General features: G+C 47.0%; 1 protein-coding gene across 2 annotated transcripts in view; it reads right to left on the reverse strand.

Annotated features, from left to right (window-relative positions):
• Nucleotides 1-9336: 9336 nt before the first annotated feature.
• Nucleotides 9337-22029, reverse strand: part of si:dkeyp-73b11.8 (BPTI/Kunitz domain-containing protein) — a 40833-nt gene continuing 28140 nt past the window's right edge. For both annotated transcript variants that reach the window (XM_052120133.1, XM_052120132.1), the window contains exons 2-6: nt 10986-11177; nt 10467-10643; nt 10314-10358; nt 10140-10215; nt 9337-9709 (exon numbers count right to left, since the gene is read on the reverse strand). In XM_052120133.1, the coding sequence (XP_051976093.1) occupies nt 9601-9709; nt 10140-10215; nt 10314-10358; nt 10467-10643; nt 10986-11177 (599 nt within the window). In that variant the 3' untranslated portion in view covers nt 9337-9600. The remainder of the gene's footprint in view (nt 9710-10139; nt 10216-10313; nt 10359-10466; nt 10644-10985; nt 11178-22029) is intronic.

Below are 22029 nucleotides of genomic sequence, written 5' to 3' on the forward strand. Positions count from 1 at the left end.
ACCGAACTCCAACGCAAACCAGAGGTGGAATTTCAGCTGTTCAGCAACTTATTTCTTCTCATATAATTTCAATGCAAATCAATGTATCATGTCCATCTATTTGTTTATTTGGCAAGTAGTCTAGTAACAGGCTGAATAATGAGGAGTCAGATGGTCATTTTAATAAATAAATACCAATAGAACTCCAACGCAAATCAGAGATGGATTTTAGCAATTCAGCCATTTCTTTATTTCTCAAATTACATAATTTCAATGCAAATCAATATTTTATTTCCATCTATTTATTTATTTGGTTAGTAACCTTGTAATAAGCGGAATTATGTAAAGTCAGCTGGATTTTATCGCACAATACATTTTTTTTTTTTTTTTTTTAAAGTTTACTCCTAAAGAAGTATAATTTTGAAACATATGTATCAAATAATGACCACTTGCATGAGGTAAGGACTCCATCCTGTTATTATAATTTTTTACTCTTGGATTAAATTAATCCTGTCTAACTGCGTGTAGTTTATTTCTACAGTGGCATCTGTTACTGAAAACTATTGGATTTTAAATCATGCTGTTTCCACGGCGCTAGATGTCACTGTAAATCTAAGATTATTAAAAAAATAAAAAAGTTACTCAGTGCCCCTTTATCACTTGTTTCAGTTTAACTCTTTCTGCATATTTTTTTGTTACAATTTAATTAGCATGCTCCACATTTTCTTTACATACCTCACATTTATCTGTATCTGTTTTATTCATGAGGAATAGTGTATTATTTAATCGTGTATTTCCTAACCGTAGCAGTTCGCCCAACAGCAGCCAATGGTCTGCAACGATGTACAAAGGAAGTCCCGCCTTACAGGGGAAAAAAAACAATCACCTTTTAGATACAGACATCACCTGTCAATCATCTCAAGAATGCACATGCGCATTAGCTATATAATCCTGGAATTTTTTATTTTTATTTTATTTTTTATTTAGCGTAATCTGAGGTAAAGAGGCACACTTTATTATTCCAGTGTTTGCCAGATTTCTCTGCTGATTTGAAATAGGGGGTATGACCTAAATCTTGACCAAACGTTTTTGAGATTTTGGTCTTTCTCCACGCAAGTAGATATGAGGTGCACTGTCATGATTGGAAATAGCCTCCTGAGAGTGATCTAAAGATGGCCGCCAGTGAACTCGCTTGCAAGAAAGACTTTGCCGTAGTCTAGTGAAAATGAAATAGTTTTATCTGTTTCTACATCTGAAGGGTGTAACTTTGATGTATTTTTTATATTGTAATATTCTCTACTTTTTTTTAAAAACCAATTCTTTTGCCAATATTTATCTTGCAATTAATTTGTTATTTCCCTTAGTTTTTTCCAAGAGGCTATATTTCAAAGCTGATTTTGCTAGTTCTTTAGTTATTTAATTTTATTGAATCCCTACATGTGCGGGTATCCAACAAAATTGAACATCTATTCCAAGTGTTTGTAATTATAAAAGTGATGTGTATGTTCCTTTTAAAACATATCAGGGTTTCTAGGTCTTTACCAGGATAACGAATGGCAGTATTACTTTCAATTACCATTAGTTCAATAATATAGGTACATTACCGTCTCTCCAAATTTTCAGGTAATTGATGAAACATAGCATAGCATAAATGATCATATCCTGGAGCCATGTCTTTGATACCTAGAACAGATCTTTTCAATTCCATCATAGCAAATTCCATATCCATTGCTGAATTGTCATTTTCCTTTTTTTTACTGAAAATAAATCCCTGCTTTTTTTTCTTGTAATATTTTTTTAACAATATTTGAACAAAAATTTCTCCATGTAGCTATTTCTTTTTGCTGATTTAATAGTTCTTCAAGCTATAGCTACTTTCCTTTTATACTCTAACAGATTATCCATGCTCATATTGTTTCTGAAAATTCTAAATGCATAGTTTCTCTCTGAACGTGAAACGAGAAAAAAAAAACATGGAAAAAAATTCTGAACAATTATTAATAATTATTTAGCCAAATACCTGGTTGTGGAGCGGAGGGGGGCGGGGCCGGGTCGGAATGAGGCGCGTGAGGGATAAAGGCGGCCGGTAACGATGGTTCTCAAGAGAGAGAATTACGGGCATGTCCGTCATGTGTGTTTATGTATATTGTGGAAGCTGTGTGTACTACATTGTGGCAACATTAAAAGTGACTGACCTGAACTGCCTTGTGAGAAGTTCTCTTACACTGGTGCCGAAACCCGGGAAAACGTTATCCCAGTCATGGAAGGTAATCGCCCCATAGAGTCCTCCCAGCTGGCGGAGGTCCTCCAGTCCCTCGCTGTGATGCATCAGAGCCACCAACAGTCCCTGGTTGAGCTCCGGCAGGACCAGGATCGTCGGTTCTTTGAGATCATGCGGGCTCAAGCAGAGGATCGGCTTGCAATCCGGAGTCTTCTCGGCCAGGAGGCCGATCCAGCCCCAGCCCCAGCCGTGACCCCGGACCCCCGCGCCTCATTGCCCCCACCTGCGTTACAGAAGATGGGGGTGGCGGACGATCCAGAAGCGTTCCTCGACCTCTTTGAGCGCACTGCCGAGATTTGGGGCTGGCCGCACGACCAATGGGCAGCTCGCCTTGTTCCTCTGTTGTCCGGGGAAGCCCAACTCGCGGCTCAACAATTGCCGGCAACGAGCCTCCTGGCCTATGCTGACCTCAAGAGAGCCATCCTGCAACGGGTGGGTAGGAGCCCGGAAGAGAACCGGCAACTCTTCCGGACTATGAAGCTGGAGAAGACCGACCGCCCATTCGCTTTTGCCCAACGGCTCCGGGACGCCTGCCGGAGGTGGCTGCTAGTGGGGGAGGTGGCCGCGACGTCGAGGGACTTATCGACCAGGTAGTGCTGGAACAGTTCATCCAACGCCTGCCCAGGAAATCGGTGGAGTGGGTCCAGTGCCACCGCCCGGCGTCGCTGGAGGCTGCTGTCCACATGGCAGCGATCCCGAGGGCGGAGGAGCTCTCTCTCTCTCTCCCCCTTCCCCCTTCCCCTGTATTTTCCCCTGTTCCTGCCCCACGTAGGCGAGGAGGATTCACGAGATCAGCTTCCCGGCCATGGGAAGCAACATATTCCCCTTCCCCAACCTTCAGCCACCCTCCCCCTCAGGTGGGGGCACCCGCCGACGCAGGTGCGGGCGTAGCGCCTGGGCCGGCGTGTTGGAGATGTGGAGACCCGGACCACTTCAGGGATCAGTGTCCGCTGATGGAGGTGGGGACGGTGGTGCGTGGTTACCAAGCATTGCTGGATACAGGCTGTAATCAGACCACCATCCACCAACGCTTGGTTCAACCTGGGGCTTTGGGCACAGCTAAACTGGTGAGGGTGAGGTGTGTGCATAGGGATGTTCATAAGTATCGTATGGTGACCTTGGTGATCAAATTTCGGGGGGAAAAACATAGAATGGAGGCAGCGGTTAGTTCCCGCCTCACTCACCCGCTGATTTTGGGGACCGATTGGCCGGGCTTTAGAAATGTATTAGAGGGAGTTTGCGCGGATGGGTCCTGCACTAAAATAAGGAGATGTGCGATGTGCGATGCTTTTGCAGGGGAGGCGGATCCGGGGCCGTCCTCGACCACTTCAAGTCGGAATGACAGGAGAGGGGGCGGGGTTACCGCCCCTCATCTCAGGGAATTCCCAGAGGGGGATTTCCCTTTGGAGCAGTCGAGGGATGAAACCCTTAAGCACGCCTTTGACCAAGTGAGAGTAATCGATGGTCAACAACTCCGGCCGGGCATCGCCATGTCATACCCTTATTTTACCATTATAAATGACCGGTTATATAGAGTGACGCAGGACGCTCAAACAAAGGAAAATGTAACACAGTTAAAGGATGGGCAAGGAGGAGGCGAGAACCGGCTTGTCAACATAAATAATATTTTAATGAGAAACTTAAACCAAAAGCACAAACATAAACACACATGGCGGACATGCCCGTAATTCTCTCTCTCGAGAACCATCGTTACCGGCCGCCTTTATCCCTCGCGCGCCTCATCAGGCCGATTGGGGACCGGGCGCGCGATATTCCGACCCGGCCCTGCCCCCCCTCCGCTCCACACTGGTTTAGATAAGTGATCAACCCCCTAAGATTAACCATTACAAACTTGCTCAGGTGCAACAACTCCCTTTCAGATCACATACCTGGATAACTGGCATCAGTTGTAGTGGTTTTGATTACTCTAGGATAAAACCAGCTGTCCCATGAAGATTCCATTAGTGCATGATAATGGAAAGGTGCTTTCAAAAGGGCTCTGGGATAAAATTGTGGAAAGGCACAGGTTAGGACAACGGGTACAAAAAGATTACAATTTTCTATCCCGCTGAGTAGTCAGAGCATTATTAAGAGGTGGAAATCACATGGCACCACCAAAACCTTGCCTAGATCAGGCCGTCCCACCAAACTGGATGACCATGCCAGGAGTATATTGATCAGGGAAGCTAGAGGACAAAGGCAACTTTGAAGGATTTACAAGACCTTGTTGCTGAGATTGATCACCCTCTACATGTGACAAATATCCCAAGCTTTACACAAAGCTGGCCTGTATGGCAGGGTAGCAAGAAAGAAGCCTGCCACACTAAGTCTCGTTTGCACTTTGCGAAAAAAGAAAAACACATGAAGGATTCTAATGCCATGTGTCAAAAGGTTTAATGGTCAGATGAGACAAAAATGTACATTTTTAGACAAAACTCAAAGCAATATATTTGGAGAAAACCAAACACAACACACCACCCACATACTACTGTGGATCATCGTGGTGGCAACATTATGTTTTAGGGGTGTTTTTCTTCAATGGGGACTGGGCAGTTGGTCAGGATTAAAGAGGAAATGGATGCTGCCATGTACACCCACATTCTTGTGGAAAATCTGTGTCCCTTTCAGCATGACAAAGACCCTAAACACACCACCAAAACAAAAAAAAACTGCAGTGGCTTAAGGATAGGAATGTCAAAGACCTTTTGTTGCTAAGTCAGAGCCCTGACCTAAATCCAATAGAAAACCTGTGGATGGACTTGAAGAGAGCAGTCCAATGCCGCTCACCCTGCAATTTGACTGAACTTGAACAATTATGCAAGAAAGTATGGGCAAATATTCCCCAGTCTATTCTTCTCTGCTGTTCTGTTCAATCCCTAAATGCAACACTTTGCACATGAATGCAATAAAGTTTGTTTTATCTGGTAGTGGCTTCCCTTTCTTAATCTAACATTGGTGAGTTGGTTCTTCCAAATACAAGGTAGATTAGCTTGCATTTGTTTTACTCATCCAGTTGCTGCATTTAACTGGATCATCTTTTCCACATTTTCCATACTCCTGCTGCCCTCTACATCTTGCACACATTTCTTTACCTTTACACTGTAAAGATATGTGCCCCAATTGTTGACATTTATAGAATCTTATTACTGGTGGAATGTACTCCTTGACCGGATAACTGAAAAGGCCCAGCATCTTTGTTTTGTCCTCAAACTCAATCATGACTGATACTGTCTCAACTTTGTTGCCTTGCTTTTTAGTGCTTAGTCGTTTGGCATCTATCACTTTACCAACTCTCAATTTCTTCCATAGTAACCAACAGAGGTACACCAGATGTTACTCTTCTTTGTCTTGCTGCTGTTCCAAGAATGTGAGTCTTGATTTTCTTTTTATCTAGTGTTTGAAACTTGAGAATGTTCTCGTTGTCCTTTGTTGGCTGTGTGTATCAAAATCTGTTGTTTGTTCAAATACTTTGCTAACTTGACCTTTCCTACTTCCTTCTCTATTGCCTTAGCTATCGAAATTAGACGAAATTAGATGTTCTTCAAATGTAACTACTGTATAACTTTGAATTGGGGCTCAGTAGGAGATGTAGCACTTGTAGTACCTCTAACTCTAGTCTCGCCTGTTTCCGTTGTTGATCCATAAAAATCTTTTCCACTTATGCTTATTTGTTACATTCAAGAGGGATAAGGGCCGACTGGAGATGGCGGTGCGACAGAGAGATTTACGAGCAGCTGCCTGACACCTCTGTGTGTTTGTGTCTTTTGGTTCAGTTCTTCATTAACCTATTACTTATATTGTCAAGCCGGTTCTTGCCTCATCCTTTCCTTTAATCCCTTTACACTGGTGCCGAAGTGCGATCTATGCGATTCAGTTCCCCAGGCGACCACCCCGGTTCTGTGCTGTTCACTTCACATCAGTGAAGAGCAAGAATGCTGCTGTCCTACGTGCGGAGATCACTGCCCTTCGTGCAGAAGGGCACGATAGAGCCTGTCCCTCCAGCCGAGGTGAGGGAAGGGTTTTACAGCCCTTAGGTGGGTTGCGGCCAATCCTGGACCTGTGAGATCTGAACCGGGCCTCGCACAGACTCCCGTTCAAGATGCTGTTGCAGAAGCACATTTTGACATGCATCCGGCATCAATATTGGTTCGCAGCAGTAGACCTGAAGGACGTGTACTTTCACGTCTCGATTTTACCTCGTCATGGACCCTTCCTACGGTTCTCGTTCGACAGTCGGGCATATCAGTACAAGGTCCTACCCTTTGGCCTGTTTCTGTCCCCTCGCTTCTTTACAAAGGTCACAGAGGCAGCCCTTGCCCCGTTAAGGGAAGTGGGCATTCGCATACTCGACAATTGGCTGATTATAGCGCACTCTCGAGAGTTAATGTGTGCACACAGGGACCTGGTGCTCAAGCACCTCAGCCGTTTGGGACAACTTGTTGGGACAACTTGGAAAAGGGCAAGCTCTCCCCGGTTCACATTATCTCTTTTCTCGGTATGGAGTTAGACTTATTCTCAATGAGCAGTCAGTGCTGAACTGCCTGAACTTATCCAGGGCAAGAACGTGTTTGTCCGGACGGACAACACTGCAACAGTGGCTTATATAATAGAAACCTCCCACTGCCCGCTCTGGTATTACCTGACGGGAGCTCCCCTCAAAACAGATGTGCTGGCACACAGCTGGCCCTGGGGGCTGCACAAATGCACGTGCCCCCCAATGAGCTTTCTTGCACAGAACTTGTGCCCTCTCTGTCCTGGTCGCTGTGCTTGTAGAGCTCCTCCCCTTCGAAGGGCAGGACTTACTGCCGCGCCTCTTCCATGTGCGGCCTTGAGCCCATGTGACATATTTGCCACATGTTTTCCTCCCCTTCGCCACAGGGTGTGGTCTCCGCAAGGTATTTTCCCCCTGAAAGAATAGGAAAGGAAAAGGATGCCATCCCCGGGTCATTTTCTGAGCATTTAAAGGCCCCAGCCAAATCTAATACTCTGAAAACTTAGAGAGAAAAGGTTGTGGCTGGCAGGAAGTATATACATTACTACAACAGTTCTTACAAGCAAACACAGTAGCAAGTCCTGTACATTCAGTAGTCAACATCTCTTCTTCTCTTACTCTCTCACTCTTTTTCTCAGGGTCTCAACTAATACCTACTTTACAACAGTGCCACCTAGTGGTAGAATGTAGCATAAATATAGAGATAGAACACAACACAGTTATTTTTTTACATTTGGCAGACGCTTTTATCCAAAGCAACTTACAGTGCACTTATTACAGGGACAATCCCCCGGAGCATCCTGGAGTTAAGTGCCTTGCTCAAGGACACAATGGTGTTGGCTGTGATTAACAGATTAACAGTTATGTGTTGCACCACTTTTGCGTGTTTAACCAGCCACTAAATGCACTGAAATAGTCATATTTAAATGATGTCATTGTCATACTTTTCATCACAGATAACATGCCAAAAGTCTGTGGGATGTTTTATCTAAATTTTCTATTGATTATGGCTGCAGTGATTCATCAAAATATGATAAAGTATTGAAGAAGTGCATTATAAGCTTCGATATATCCAGAGCGCTGTAAACCAGCTATATAGAGCCAAATCAGATGACTCATAGTGGTGGAGTAATGCTGTACCTTAGAAATTAACCCTGTAAAGTCTGACATATGAACAACTATGATATGAATTTTTTGGCATTAAACTGTTTTTAGTACAAACTATAAAAAGTTTTATAAACATATTTTTTTAGGCTTTAAAGGTCAATATCCTCCTGAGGCCCAGCAATTAATTTTTTGTGTAAAACTTTTGTTTTTTAAGTTTTTCTTAGTCCATACATGCTACTGTGGTAATTAAATCATTGAGTATTATCTCCCTGAGCATGACATCTTCCTCTCCTTGGCCTATAAAAATGGATTGACAGTTCACAACTAGCATTTGAAATGGGTACTGCAATAAAAATAAAAAAAATTGGAGAATTGTCAGCCCCGCCCCAAACATGTTGACACGCAAATTAGCCAAATCAACATCAGTTTTAAAGGATTTCTGGGCTTTAAGCTGTCTCCATCTTCCAAAGGCATCTCCAATATATCCTTGTTTTACTACGCCTCTGGTCATGGTGGTTTTTAGACAGATTGCGAGGCACACAACAAACACATCATGTTTGCACACAAACCAGAGGAAAGCATTTACTAATATGTCTGAAGAGTTTGTGGAAGAATAGATGCATTTCAATGTCCAGCCTTATTTCCTACATCAAACAGTGTCATGGAGAAGGCGGAAAGTAGCTATCAGTACCGCCGCTTGCACCACACATCACATTTTGGGCCAGTGCCAGTTTGTAGCTTATGGGGTTTTGGGGCGCGATGACAAATATATAAGCGATCTGCAGAATGTCCCATTGATCATCGCAGCTGCTTAGGACAAAAAACTATGATTAACTTTTATTGCGGGTCATTTGGTATCTGAGTAGGACAGAGAGTCCTTGAACAGATTAGGTTTCGGTTTGTTTCACACCAAACCTTATCGCATGATTTCATAACAATCATTAATCTCATGGAATAATTTATAAGATTTCTGAATTATACTTTTGTGTCTTGAAACCTTTTAAATCTTGAAGAGGTAGCCACCATAAACTGCCATTGTATGACATCACAGCATTTTTTTCACAATTTCTCCATTTGTGAAGAAACATAAGTCATTTGGGGTTATAACAACACAGGGATGCGTAAACAACTAAATTTTCATTTTTGGGATCCCTTTAAGTGTGCGAGATCTTGGTAGTCTCCATAATAGAGCACTAGAACTGGTTTGCAATATGGGGAATTGCAGTGTGCAAATTGCGTTCATCACAAATGTTTTTGGTACGTTTGAACTAATTGGGTGCTAAATTCATGCAGACAGTGCAAGCCATTAAATGGTGCAATCAGTGGCAATAATTCATTTTCAGTGAATTCACCCTTTGTCTCGAGAAATCTAAAAAAAAAAAAAAAAAAAAAAATACATGGGAAACGCTTTACAATAAGGTTGTATTTGTTAAAATTTGTTAATAACATTATAGATCACATGAACTAACAATCAACAATACTATTACAGCATTCATTAATCTTGGTTAAATAAAATAAAGGCGATTAAGAACATGCAAACTTTTCTATTTTATATTTTTATTGTAATATTTTTGCTTTAGAGGACATATAAAAAAGTCAAGAGCAAGTAACAACAGAAACATTATGTACCTATATATCTGCCCTTCTTTTAAAAAATTATTTTGCCAAAAAAATCTTTTTATACCATAATGTACATTTGTGATGAATTACTGGTAATGGTCAGAGCATTCAAGTTTTTGAATCATTTTGCTTCATCTAAAGACATCTCAATTATCTCCTCTTTTAATGGTTTCTCTGTTGTCTTTGCATCTTCCTTTTTCTTTCCTTTCTTTTCCTTTTTTGATCCAGACCTAAAATGAAATTGAAGAATAGTAGACATGTTGTTATAAGGTCTATAATGTCCAGTTACACAAGTGTGTTTTCATTTTTTTATTATTCTACCTTTCAATAAATACATTAAAATAATAGTCAACTATTTTGCCGGGTATTTTTTCCTAAATGTCAGGTTGGGGCATGTTGTCATATGTGTGTTATCCAATTGTTAATACAATATCTTCTAGCAAAAACAATATTTTTGGACACAACCTTTTAAATGTTTGCTGTTTCAAAAACGGTTTACTATTTAAATTTGGCTGACAATTGTGACAACTTACCCCTCTGTTGAACTGTATATTTTTTCCTTGACAATAACGTAAGATAAGGTATGTTTCTATACATTAAAAATAAGTCTACTCTGAGAAAAATTCACTGGAATGAAAAGTGAGACAATGAAAAACATACTTCTTGACTGCAAAGACAATGACCACAATGAGAATAATGGCTCCAATAAGGCCCATGACAACACCTATGATAATTCCTGTTGGGATCAAAAATAAATTAATATCAGTGGGATCAACATAGAAATAAAAAACAAAATACATAGGTAAAGAAGATCTTGAGATATTCAACACTTACCGACTTGTACATCTGTTTCATCTGAATGATCTTCATGGCCTACATCTATTCAAATATGTGCCACATAAAATGTGTACATTGATAAGTTGTTTTCCTTACACATATTAATTGTAACATCATTGCTAAACAAGTTTAATTTCATTCATCACATACCTGCTGCATTGAAACATGTGCCATTGCAATGATTAAATGTCAAGAACCGGTTTCCATTGCCCACACAGCCACTCCAGTAGAATTTCTTGCATGTGTGATGCTCTGGGCTGTAGTAATACCGGATATAGTTGCCAAAACAGTCCCCTGGTAGTTTTGGAAGCTGGCAGGTCTTTTTATCTGGATTCAAAAAGAGAACTGAATAAAATCACTTCCTGTACATATGGATAGTTGCAAGCTAATCAAACAAGCTTTTATTTTTATTTTTACCAAAGAGTGGCAGCATTTTCTTGAGTTAAAGATGTTATTATCTATCTATCTATCTATCTATCTATCTATCTATCTATCTATCTATCTATCTATCTATCTATCTATCTATCTATCTATCTATCTATCTATCTATCTATCTATCTATCTATCTATATATCTGTCTGTCTGTCTGTCTGTCTGTCTGTCTGTCTGTCTGTCTGTCTGTCTGTCTGTCTGTGTAATAGATACAGTAAATCAATGTGGAGTAGTTACCGTCCATCGGAAACAGCTCTTCAGCTCTGTCAGAACAGTTTCTCATGCAGTGCTTCTCAGCAATGAAACGGTTTGCATTCCCACCCACTCCTTTGTATTTGAAGAGAAGACACTGATCTTTATTCATGTCGTAGTACATGTACACTCTACTGTCGGATCCCGTCCCTTCTTCTGGTGGTTGACTACAGAATTCTAGGTTTAGGAAAACAAGAGAGGGAGTTTGATTGGAATTAAAATCCTTGTCTAAGGATCACATCCACATGAATATATTTTCATTTGAAAACACACTGAACTTTCTACATTTATGCCTCTTAACCACACTGGAATGACGTTATCCTCCATCATAAATGGAGACTTTAGAAAATGGTTTCTATTACTGCATACTTTGGAAAACAACGGCATGAGGAAACTGAAAACAGAGTTTTCAAATTCAAATGTTTTAGTGTGGATGTTGCCTCAGATGTATGAAAGCTATGTTTAAGGTAACATCCATGCTAACACATTTTCGTTTAAAAATGTATTGCTTCCCCTAAGTTTACATCTCTTGTTCACACTGGAACAGTGTTTTCCTCAATTAAAATGGAGCATTTCGAAAACACTCTCCATGACCACATACCTTTGAAAACGATGATGTTAAGAAACCCAAAATGGAGTTCTCAAATGAAAACGGATTAGTGTGGATGTGGCATATAATTGGTTAAAGAGGAGGTCAATCAGAATATCTTGTAAAATGTAAACTATAAACCCTAAAGTTGTCATTGACTAGGATTACATGGACACCAGAAAGTGGCTTATTGCAAGAAATCAGTGTATTGAAAGAAAGTAGCGATGTAATGCAATATTTAAGCACCCATACACATGCGGCTCGGTTAGTAAGCAACTTTCTCCACATCAATGTAATTTCTCTGTGACACTTGTGTAAATAACAAATATGGTATCCGAGGAAGTCTTCACTATTTTATTCTCGGTTGCTTCGCTTTTATTTCTAGATATTCCAGAGATATTGCTGTGTATGTTTCCTTAACTTTCCATTGCGATATGCAATGAAATTGCGCTGCATTCTAGTGGAGTTTCCCTTTACATAAAACTCTGGGATTCCCCCAATGTAAGAACACAATGTACAATGTCACTATTTTACAGTGATGTAAATAAATGGGGATAGTTTATAGTTTGTGTTCCCCTTCTGTCACTCACTCAAATGTAGTGACACAAGGGGTCTTTCTTGAAAGCCTCCAGGTGGTCCAGCTGATTTGTGGCCAGTTCGACATGGTACAGGTAGATCTCTTTGCCTCCCAAGACAATTCCCACTGCCCGCTCTGGTACTCCCTGAACAGAGGCCCCTCTCGGGACAGATGCGCTTGCGCACAGCTGGCCCCGGGGGCTGCACAAGTACACATTTACCCCAGTGAGCCTTCTAGCACTGGTGCTGTGCAAGATCAGGGAGGATGAGGAACAAGTCACCTTAGTGGCTCCTTACTGGCCCACTCTGACTTGTTTCTCAGATCTCACGCTTCTCGTGAGAGCAGGTCAACTTAAAGAGGAAGGACCTTCTTTCCCAGGGACAGGGCACCCTCTGGCATCTGTGCCCAGACCTCTGGAACCTCCACGTCTGGCCCCGGATGGGACGCGAAAGATCTGAATGATCTACCACCTACAGTCATAGACATGATCAACCAAGCCAGAGCTGCTTCTACCAGGCAACTTTATGCCCTAAAGTGCTGCTTTTTCGCAAATTGGTGTTCTTCCCGGTTTGAAGACCCGCAGATGCGCATTTCGGTAAGTGGTTTAATTTCTGCAAGAGAGGTTGGAGGGGATGCTGTCCCACTCCACCTTAAAGGTGTATGTAGCCGCTATCGTGTCCCACCATGACACAGTGGACGGCAAGACCTTGGGTATGCCCGACTTGATTATCAGTTTCCTTAGAGGCACCTGGAGGCTGAATCCTCCCTGCCGAAGCCTGTTCCCCTCCTGGGATATCTATTCGAGCCGCTTCACTCAGTTGAGCTCAAGGCCCTCTCCTTGAAGACAGCCCTCCAGATAGCACTAGCTTCCATCTAGAGGGTTGGGGACATGCAAGCGTTCTCTGTCAGCGACACTTGCCTGGAGTTCGGTCCGGCAGATACTAACGTCATCCTAAAACCTCGACCAGGCTACGTGCCCAAGGTTCCTACAATCCCCTTCAGGGATCAGGTCGTGAACCTGCAAGCGCTGCACCGGGAGGAGGCAGACCCAGCCTTTTCGTTGCTGTGTCTGGGACGTGCTTTATGTATTTATTTGGACCGCACGCAGAGCTTTAGATGTTCCAAGCAGCTCTTTGTCTGCTTTGGCAGACAGCGGAAAAGGAACTCCATCTCCAAACGAAGGTTAGCTCACTGGGTCTTTGACGCTATCTCCCTGGCCTACCAGACCTAGGCTGTGCGTGCCCCCTTGCGGGTTCGAGCACACTCGATGAGAAGTGTGGCATCCTCGTGGGCACTGGCCAACGGCACCTCCCTTGCAGACATCTACAGAGCAGTGGGCTGGGCAACACCCAATACCTTTGCGAGCTTCTACAGTCTCAGGGTTGAGTTGATCTCATCCCATGTTTTGTCAGGTCCGAGCCAGTAGAACTCTGTAATACTTGGTTGCACCTAGTGCCCTTCACCAAAGTGATACAGTGTTCTCTCTCTCCCAGGTTAGCCACTAAGCTCTCGCTTCCTGGATGTTCTTCCTCCCTAGCCTTCTGGCCTGCGAATTCAGCCGAGGAATTTGCGCCCAGACCCACTATGAGCCGCAAGTGCTCTGTAATGGGGTAGGGCTCCACAGGCCTAATTCCCTCTTCAAGCAACTCCCTGTGAGGTATTTTCCGTGGTACGGTCCCCCTGTTGTCAGATCCGCGTCTCCCTCGGGCAGTCCCTCTGTCCCCGGTCACTGTGTTTGTAGAGCTCCTCCCTCATCAGGTAGGACCTACCACCGCGCCACCATGTGTGGCTTGACAACCCATGTGACATTTTAGCCACATGTCACCTCCCCCCAGTCTGGGCAGGATGTTGTCTCTGCAGGGTCTTTTCCCCCTGAAGAATAGGAACGAAAAAGATTGCATTCCCTGATGCATTTCATAACGTTAAGATATTCCTAGCCTGCTCTATGATGAGAAACCTAGAGAGAGAAAACGCCACGGCTGGCTGGCTTGGTCCCATGACAGTCATGACGCCTTTTCACCCCTTAGGGGTGCCGGGAACCAACGGTCTGTATATGACACCTTTTCTGGGGGCGTTGGGGAGGGTTACGTGCAGCCGATACAGTTACTCCTAGCACAAAGTAGCTTGCTTGCACCTGTGTCAGCAGTTCACGTAACACGGTCTAGTGCATGTCGCTTTTAAATGGGACCCCTTGTATTAATACATTCGACACAATGTCGATTGAGTGACAGAATGGGAACATCATGGTTACTGTTGTAACCTCCATTCACTGATGGAGGGAACGAGATGTTGTGTCCCCCTTGCCACGACACTCGACCTACCACTGTAAATGGCCGTACCTTATTCTCAGCTCCTTAGTGCAAAAACCTGAATGACAGATACACGCCCGCTTCTCTTTATACCCCTATGTCCGGGGGCGGAACATGCAAATTCTGTCTGCCAATTTCTCATTGGCCTTTTCTCAAGTTCAGAGGTACTCGAGGCTCTCAAGAAAGACACCTTGTGTCACTACATTAGACACAACATCTCGTTCCCTCCATCAGGGAATGGAGGTTATAACAGTAGCCATGACGTTTTTACCCACTGTAGTCCCTGAAATGTTTAATTCTGCTGTGTTTAATTGTTGTAAGTCTCCATCCTATGATGTTTGTTATTCGGTCTGTTCCACACACACATGCACACTCGTCAAAAACCTTTTAGAATGCACATTATGTGTTTACATAGTCACATTAAGATGCACTCTCTGGTAGAAACCTACTGTAGGTATGTTAAACCACTTTCTCTTAATCCCTTAAATGGCATAAGGAAATCGCCGCTCTCGTTTACATGACGTTTCAGAATGCCGCTTTCTGCAAAAAAACCTAGATTAAACTGTTTTCTTAAGTGCATGTAAACGTGCTCACTACTTGAAATATCAAGTTGTCTTAAAGGAGCACTCAGTAATTTTTTCCTCATTTAAAAAGTCTTCTAAAGAACATAATTGTAATTTTGAAAAGTATGTCTAATATTGTGTCCACTCACATGAGATGAAGACTCCAGTCATATTAGTAACATTATAAAAGGTGTTTTATTCTACATGGAGAGGGTCCCCTCATGGGGGGTGCCATGTTAGAATCACTTGACCAGACGAATACTACTCGCTTAATCTCAGTAACCATCCTGATATTGGGCACTTACACTCATGGATTAATATAATTATGGCTGACTGTGAATAGTTAACTTAAACATTGGCATCAGTAACTAAAAACTATTGTTTTTGAATTATACTGCATCCAAGCCCCTAGGTCTCAGTGTAAGTCCAAGATGACATATACACTCACCTAAAGGATTATTAGGAACACCTGTTCAATTTCTCATTAATGCAATTATCTAATCAACCAATCACATGGCAGTTGCTTCAGTGCATTTAGGGGTGTGGTCCTGGTCAAGGCAATCTCCTGAACTCCAAACTGAATGTCAGAATGGGAAAGAAAGGTGATTTAAGCAATTTTGAGCGTGGCATGGTTGTTGGTGCCAGACGGGCCAGTCTGAGTATTTCGCAATCTGCTCAGTTACTGGGATTTTCACGCACAACCATTTCTAGGGTTTACAAAGAATGGTGTGAAAAGGGAAAAACATCCAGTATGTGGCAGTCCTGTGGGCGAAAATGCCTTGTTGATGCTAGAGGTCAGAGGAGAATGGGCCGACTGATTCAAGCTGATAGAAGAGCAACTTTGCCTGAAATAACCACTCGTTACAACCGAGGTATGCAGCAAAGCATTTGTGAAGCCACAACACACACAACCTTGAGGCGGATGGGCTAGAACAGCAGAAGACCCCACCGGGTACCACTCATCTCCACTACAAATAGGAAACAGAGGATACAATTTGCAAGAGCTCACCAAAATTGTTGAAGACTGGAAAAATGTTGCCTGGTCTGATGAGTCTCGATTTCTGTTGAGACATTCAGATGGTAGAGTCAGAATTTGGCATAAACAGAATGAGAACATGGATCCATCATGCCTTGTTACCACTGTGCAGGCTGGTGGTGGTGGTGTAATGGTGTGGGGGATGTTTTCTTGGCACACTTTAGGCCCCTTAGTGCCAATTGGGCATCGTTTAAATGCCACGGCCTACCTGAGCATTGTTTCTGACCATGTCCATCCCTTTATGGCCACCATGTACCCATCCTCTGATGTCTACTTCCAGCAGGATAATGCACCATGTCACAAAGCTCGAATCATTTCAAATTGGTTTCTTGAACATGACGTTGAGTTCACTGTACTAAAATGGCCCCCATAGTCACCAGATCTCAACCCAATAGAGCATCTTTGGGATGTGGTGGAACGGGAGCTTCATGCCCTGGATGTGCATCCCACAAATCGTCTAGGTTACGTATGTAACCTCCGATCCCCGATGGAGGGAACGAGACGTTGTGTCAGAGAAGCGACACTAGGGGTCTCTCTTGAGCGCCGATATTCACCTCTGAACTATGAAAAAAGGCCAATGAGAGTTGGCAACCAGTATTTGCATGTCCCGCCCCCGGACATATGGGTATTTAAGCGGCGCAAATACGGGAGTTCATTCAGGATTTTTCTGAGGAGCCGGAAATGGTCTGGCCACAACAGTGGCTCGGCTCAGTGACGTGGCAGGGGAGACACAACGTCTCGTTCCCTCCATCGGGGAACGGAGGTTACATACGTAGCCTAGACGTTCCCCTTCTGTCGCTCTCTCCACGTTGTGTCAGAGAAGCGACAATAGGGGTCCACTTATAAAAGTGCCATGCGCTGAGCCGTGTATGTGAACTGCTGATACAGGAGCGAGCAGGTATTCTTATGTGCAGGACGACCAACTGTATCAGGCTGCACGCACCCTTCCCCAATGCCCCATTTAAGCCATCAGGATTCCTTATCGTTACCCTGGAGGGAGGAACAAGGTGCTGGCCGCCAACCTGGGAACGGGCCAAGCCTGGCCGGGCCTCTTTTCTCTCTATGTTTCTCGCATAAAGCAACTAAGGCCGGGGCCCTTACACGCATTGAGGGAAGGGGGTCTTAGCCCTTATTCAGGGTGGAGAAGACCCTGCGGAGGCCACGCCTACCCGAGAGGGGAGGCAAGTTTAAGTGGCAAAACAATCAGAGGCCTGCTTAGGGTCTATGTGGAAAAGTCGGTGCGGTGGTGGATCCAGCCTCATAGAGGGGGGAACATACAGCACGGCAACCGAGGCAGCCATGACTGCCTAAGGGAAACACGGGAGTCAGCTCACCAGAGGGGACAGAACCGTGGTGTTACACACAGGGGGAGTCCGAAGGAGGCCTTACCTGTGGAGCACCTATACCAGTACAGGGTAGCTTGCGGTACCCGCAATGGCTTGGGTCAGCAAGTTCCTCCGCTGAACTGCGACCCACGAGGGCTAGGGAGGAATCAACCAGTGTCCCAAACCTGAGATCTCCTGGGAATGAAGGCGCACTGTTTCCCCTGGTTAGGGGGAAGGGCGCTAGGTGCAAGCAATTCACCCGGTCAGATCGTGGGTGTGCCACCGAGTTCTACGGGCTCGGTACCTGAGAAAACACGTGACGATACTGACTCAACTCGGAGATTGTAGAATCTCGCAAAAGTGTTAGGTGTTGCCCAGCCCCCTGCTCTACAAATGTCTGCTAGGGCAGTGCCCCTAGCCAGTGCCCATGAGGACGCAACACTCCTGGTGGAGTGAGCTCAGACCCGCAAGGGGGGGGCACGGCCTGGGTGTGATAAGCCAGGGAAATGGCGTCGACAACCCAGTGGGCGAGTCTCTGCTTGGAGACAGCGTTCCCTTTCTGCTGTCCCCCAAAGCAGACGAAGAGCTGCTCAGAGCATCTGGTGCTCTGTGTGCGGTCCAGATAAATACGTAAAGCACATACTGGACACAGCAGTGAAAGGGCTGGGTCTGCCTCCTCCCGGGGCAGCGCTTGCAGGTTCACCACCTGATCCCTGAAGGGCGTGGTAGGAACCTTGGGCACATAGCCCGGTCGCGGCCTTAGGATCACGAAAGTATCTGCCGGACCGAACTCCAGGCAAGCATCGCTAACAGAGAACGCATGCAGGTCCCCGACCCTCTTGATGGAAGCGAGCGCGATCAGCAGGGCAGTCTTGAGAGAGCGGGCCCTGAGTCCAGCTGAGTCAAGCAGCTCAAAGGGGGGTCTCTGGAGTCCCGTAAGGACGACCGAGAGATCCCAGGAGGAGAACAGGTTAGGCCGGGAGGGAGTTATCCTCCGGGTACCTTTTAGGAACCTGACGATTAAGTCATGCTTACCAAGAGACTTGCCATCTACCGTGTCGTGGTGGGCCGCGATAGCGGCGACATACACCTTGAGGGTGGAGGGGGACAGCCTCCTCTCCAGCCTCTCCAGAAGAAACACGAGCACTGACCTCACTGCACACTTCTGTGGGTCTTCAGCTCAGGAAGAACACCAGTCCGCGAACAGACGCCACTTTAGAGCGTAGAGATGCCTGGTAGAGGGGGCTCTGGCTTGATTGATTGTATCTATGACGGTCGGTGGTAGGCCGGCTAGATCTTCTGCATCCCGTCCAAGGGCCAGACGTGGAGATTCCAGAGGTCTGGGTGCGGGTGCCAGAGCGTGCCCCGTCCCTGAGAAAGAAGGTCCTTCCTCAGGGGAATTTGCCAGGGAGGGGCTGTCGTGAGGAGCGTGAGGTCCGAAAACCAAGTCCGGGTGGGCCAGTAAGGGGCTACCAGAATGACTTGCTCCTCGTCCTAGCACCTGTGCAAGAAGGCTCACTGGGGGAAATGCGTACTTGCGCAGCCCTGCCGGCCAGCTGTGTGCCAACGCGTCTGCCCCGAGGGGAGCCTCTGTCCGGGCATACCAGAGCGGGCAGTGGGAGGTTTCTTGGGAGGCAAACAGGTCTACCTGAGCCTTGCTGAACCGGTGACAAATCAGCTGAACCAACTGGGGGTGGAGCCTCCACTCTCCGCCAGGCAAGCTTTGTCTTGACAGCACGTCCGCTATCACACTGAGGTTGCCGGGGATGTGAGTGGCGCGCAGTGACTTGAGTCGCTGCTGACTCCAAAGGAGGAGACGACGGGCGAGCTGTGACATGTGGAGGGAGCGTACTCCGCCTTGGCGGGTTATGTAGGCTACGACCGTGGTGCTGTCTGTCCTGACTAGGAAGTGTTTGTTCAGAATTAACGGGAGAAACTTCTGCAGGGCCAGAAAAACAGGACACCTGCTGCAAGGGTACTCCTGCCCTTAGAAAGCAGAGGTCTGTCCAGGGTTTGAAGGTTTGGCGGCAGTCAGAAGTAACTTTTACGTTGTGCGTGCCGCGGCGCCATGCTCGTCTCGGGACTCGAGTCCGGAGCCAGTGCTGAAGTGGTCTCATATGCATCAACCCCAGCGGCGTGGCTGCCACGGAGGATGCCATATTCCCCAGGAGCTGTTGGAAACATTTTAGCGGGACCACGGCGCCTGGCTTGAAGGAAGCAAGGCATTTCAGCACTGACTGAGCACGCTCGTTGGAGAGACGTGCTGTCATTGGGACTGAGTCTAACTCCAGACCGACAAAAGAGATGCTCTGGACCGGGGAGAGCTTGCTCTTTTCCCAGTTGACCTGAAGCCCCAAACGGCTGAGGTGGCTGAGCACCTGGTCTCTGTGTGCGCATAGTAACTCTCGGGAGTGGGCCAGTATGAGCCAGTCGTCGAGGTAATTGAGTATGCGTATGCCAGCTTCTCGGAGCGGGGCAAGAGCTGCCTCTGCGACTTTCGTGAAGACACGAGGGGACAGAGACAGGCCGAAGGGGAGGACTTTGTACTGATATGCCTGGCTGTCGAACGCAAACCTTAGGAAGAGTCGATGTTGAGGGCGAATTGAGACGTGGAAGTACGCGTCCTTCAGGTCTACCGCTGCGAACCAATCTAGATGCCGGACGCCAGATAGAATTTGTTTCTGGTGAGCATTTTGAACGGGAGTTTGGACAAGGTCCGATTGAAAACTCGCAGGTCCAAGATCGGTCGTAAGCCGCCGCCTTTCTTGGGTACAACGAAGTAAGGGCTGTATGGCCGTGTACTGTGGAAAAATGCACGCCCACGAAGGGGGGCGGAGACCTGGCAAACTGAATTGCGTAACCGAGTCGAATGGTCCGGTGCAGCCAGCGTGACGGGTTGGGCAGTGAAAGCCACGCCTCTAAACTCTGTGCTGGGGGCACCAAGGGGACGATTTTTTTGGACGTACCCAGCGGGGCTTCGCAGCGGTGCGGAACAGGTAACGCGGCGTCGGGAGGCAACGTGCCGTCCCGAGGCTCTGGTGCTGAGAATAAACTCAAAGCACTTACCTTGCTCCGCGCATACGGCAGGGGGCAGGTTCGTGACTGAGGAGGAGGTCTGATGCTGGTGTCCTCTGGACTCGTCTGAACCGGCCGGCCGGGGAACAGTCGTGGCGCTGAAGGCGGGGACACCACGTCCATGGGGCCGGAACTGTTGAGGCCTGAAAGCAGAGTGCCGTGAGAATGGCCTTTGCGGGCCATGTGCCCCAGAGACAAAGGAAATAGCTCTTTTATTGAGAATTTGGGTACCGCAGCCCTTGTTAGGGGGTGCGGCAAATGAAAAAACAAAGGATTCTCCTCCCGGCCCTCCACCGGGGGACGGAGCGGTCTTACCACCTCCGGAGCTAACGTCTTGGGCTCTGGGTGCGTTGTCTCAGGAGCGCCTGGGAGCCTTCCGGGTCCTCGAGGGGGTCCATGAGACAGGGGGCGTGCGCTTCCCGCGGTTTGCTCGACGCTGGGGCTGAGAGCTGGGCCCGGGTTGAGGCGGAGCAGGAGCTTGCCTTCTGGCCGCGGGAGGACGCCCTCGGCGAGCAGACGGGGCCTGGGCCGTGGCGGCAGGCTTGCGGCGAGGCATGATGTGACAGATGGCCTCCGTCTGCTTCTTCACCGTGGAGAACTGCTGGGCAAAGTCCTCGACGGTGTCGACGAAGAGGCCGAACTGGGAGACAGGGGCGTTGAGGAAGCGAGTCTAGTTGGCTTCACGCATCTCAACCATTTTCAGCCACAGTTGATGTTCCTGGACCACTAGCGTGGCCATCGCCTGCCCGAGCGCTTGCGCTGTGACCTTCGTCGCTCTCAGGGCGAGGTCAGTCGCTGAGCGCAGTTCCTGCAGCGTGTCGGGATCAGGGCCACCCCCGTGCATGTCGCGTAGTGCCTTGGCTTGGTGGACCTGCAGGAGAGCCATGGCATGCAGGGCGGAAGCGGCGCGTCCGGTGGCACTGTAGGCCTTCGCTGTCAGCGAGGAAGTTGCTCTACAGGTCTGGGAAGGGAGTACGGGGCGACCTCGCCAGGTGGTAGGGGTTCCGGGGCATAGATGGATCGCAACCGCCCTATCCACCTGGGGAATCGCCTGCACCCATGGCGCTCGCCCGTCGAGGGTGGCGAGGGCGGACGAGCCTGTGGCGGTGTGACGAGTGGAGAGGGTGCTCTCCACGAAGACGTCAGCTCGTCATGCACTTCCGGGAAAAACGGGACCGGGGGGTGCGAGGCTGTGAGCGGCGCCCAGACCCCAGGAACCAGTCGTCCAGCCGTGATGGTTGTGGGGAGGATGGAGGGTTCCAATCCAAGCCCACGCTGTTGGCTGCCCTGGAAAGCATGTCGGTCATCTGTGCGTCGGCCTCAGCCTGGGCGTGCAGGCCCGAAAGCGGCAGCCCAGGGGAGTCCTCAGCATCAGATAACACGCCCTCCAATGCCACGGCGAGCTCATCTGCTTCCATCGCAAGAGGGTTGGCAGACTGGCTGTGAGGCGAGTCGCCACTGCCTTGAGCACGGACGGGAATCAACAAGTGTGCTGGGGTGCGGGTGGTCTGAGGGGGCGTACCCGGCAGAGCTGCACCCGCTGCCATCCCCAAAT

This window comes from Xyrauchen texanus, chromosome 46 (genome assembly GCF_025860055.1).
Source record: "Xyrauchen texanus isolate HMW12.3.18 chromosome 46, RBS_HiC_50CHRs, whole genome shotgun sequence".
Taxonomy (NCBI): domain Eukaryota; kingdom Metazoa; phylum Chordata; class Actinopteri; order Cypriniformes; family Catostomidae; genus Xyrauchen; species Xyrauchen texanus.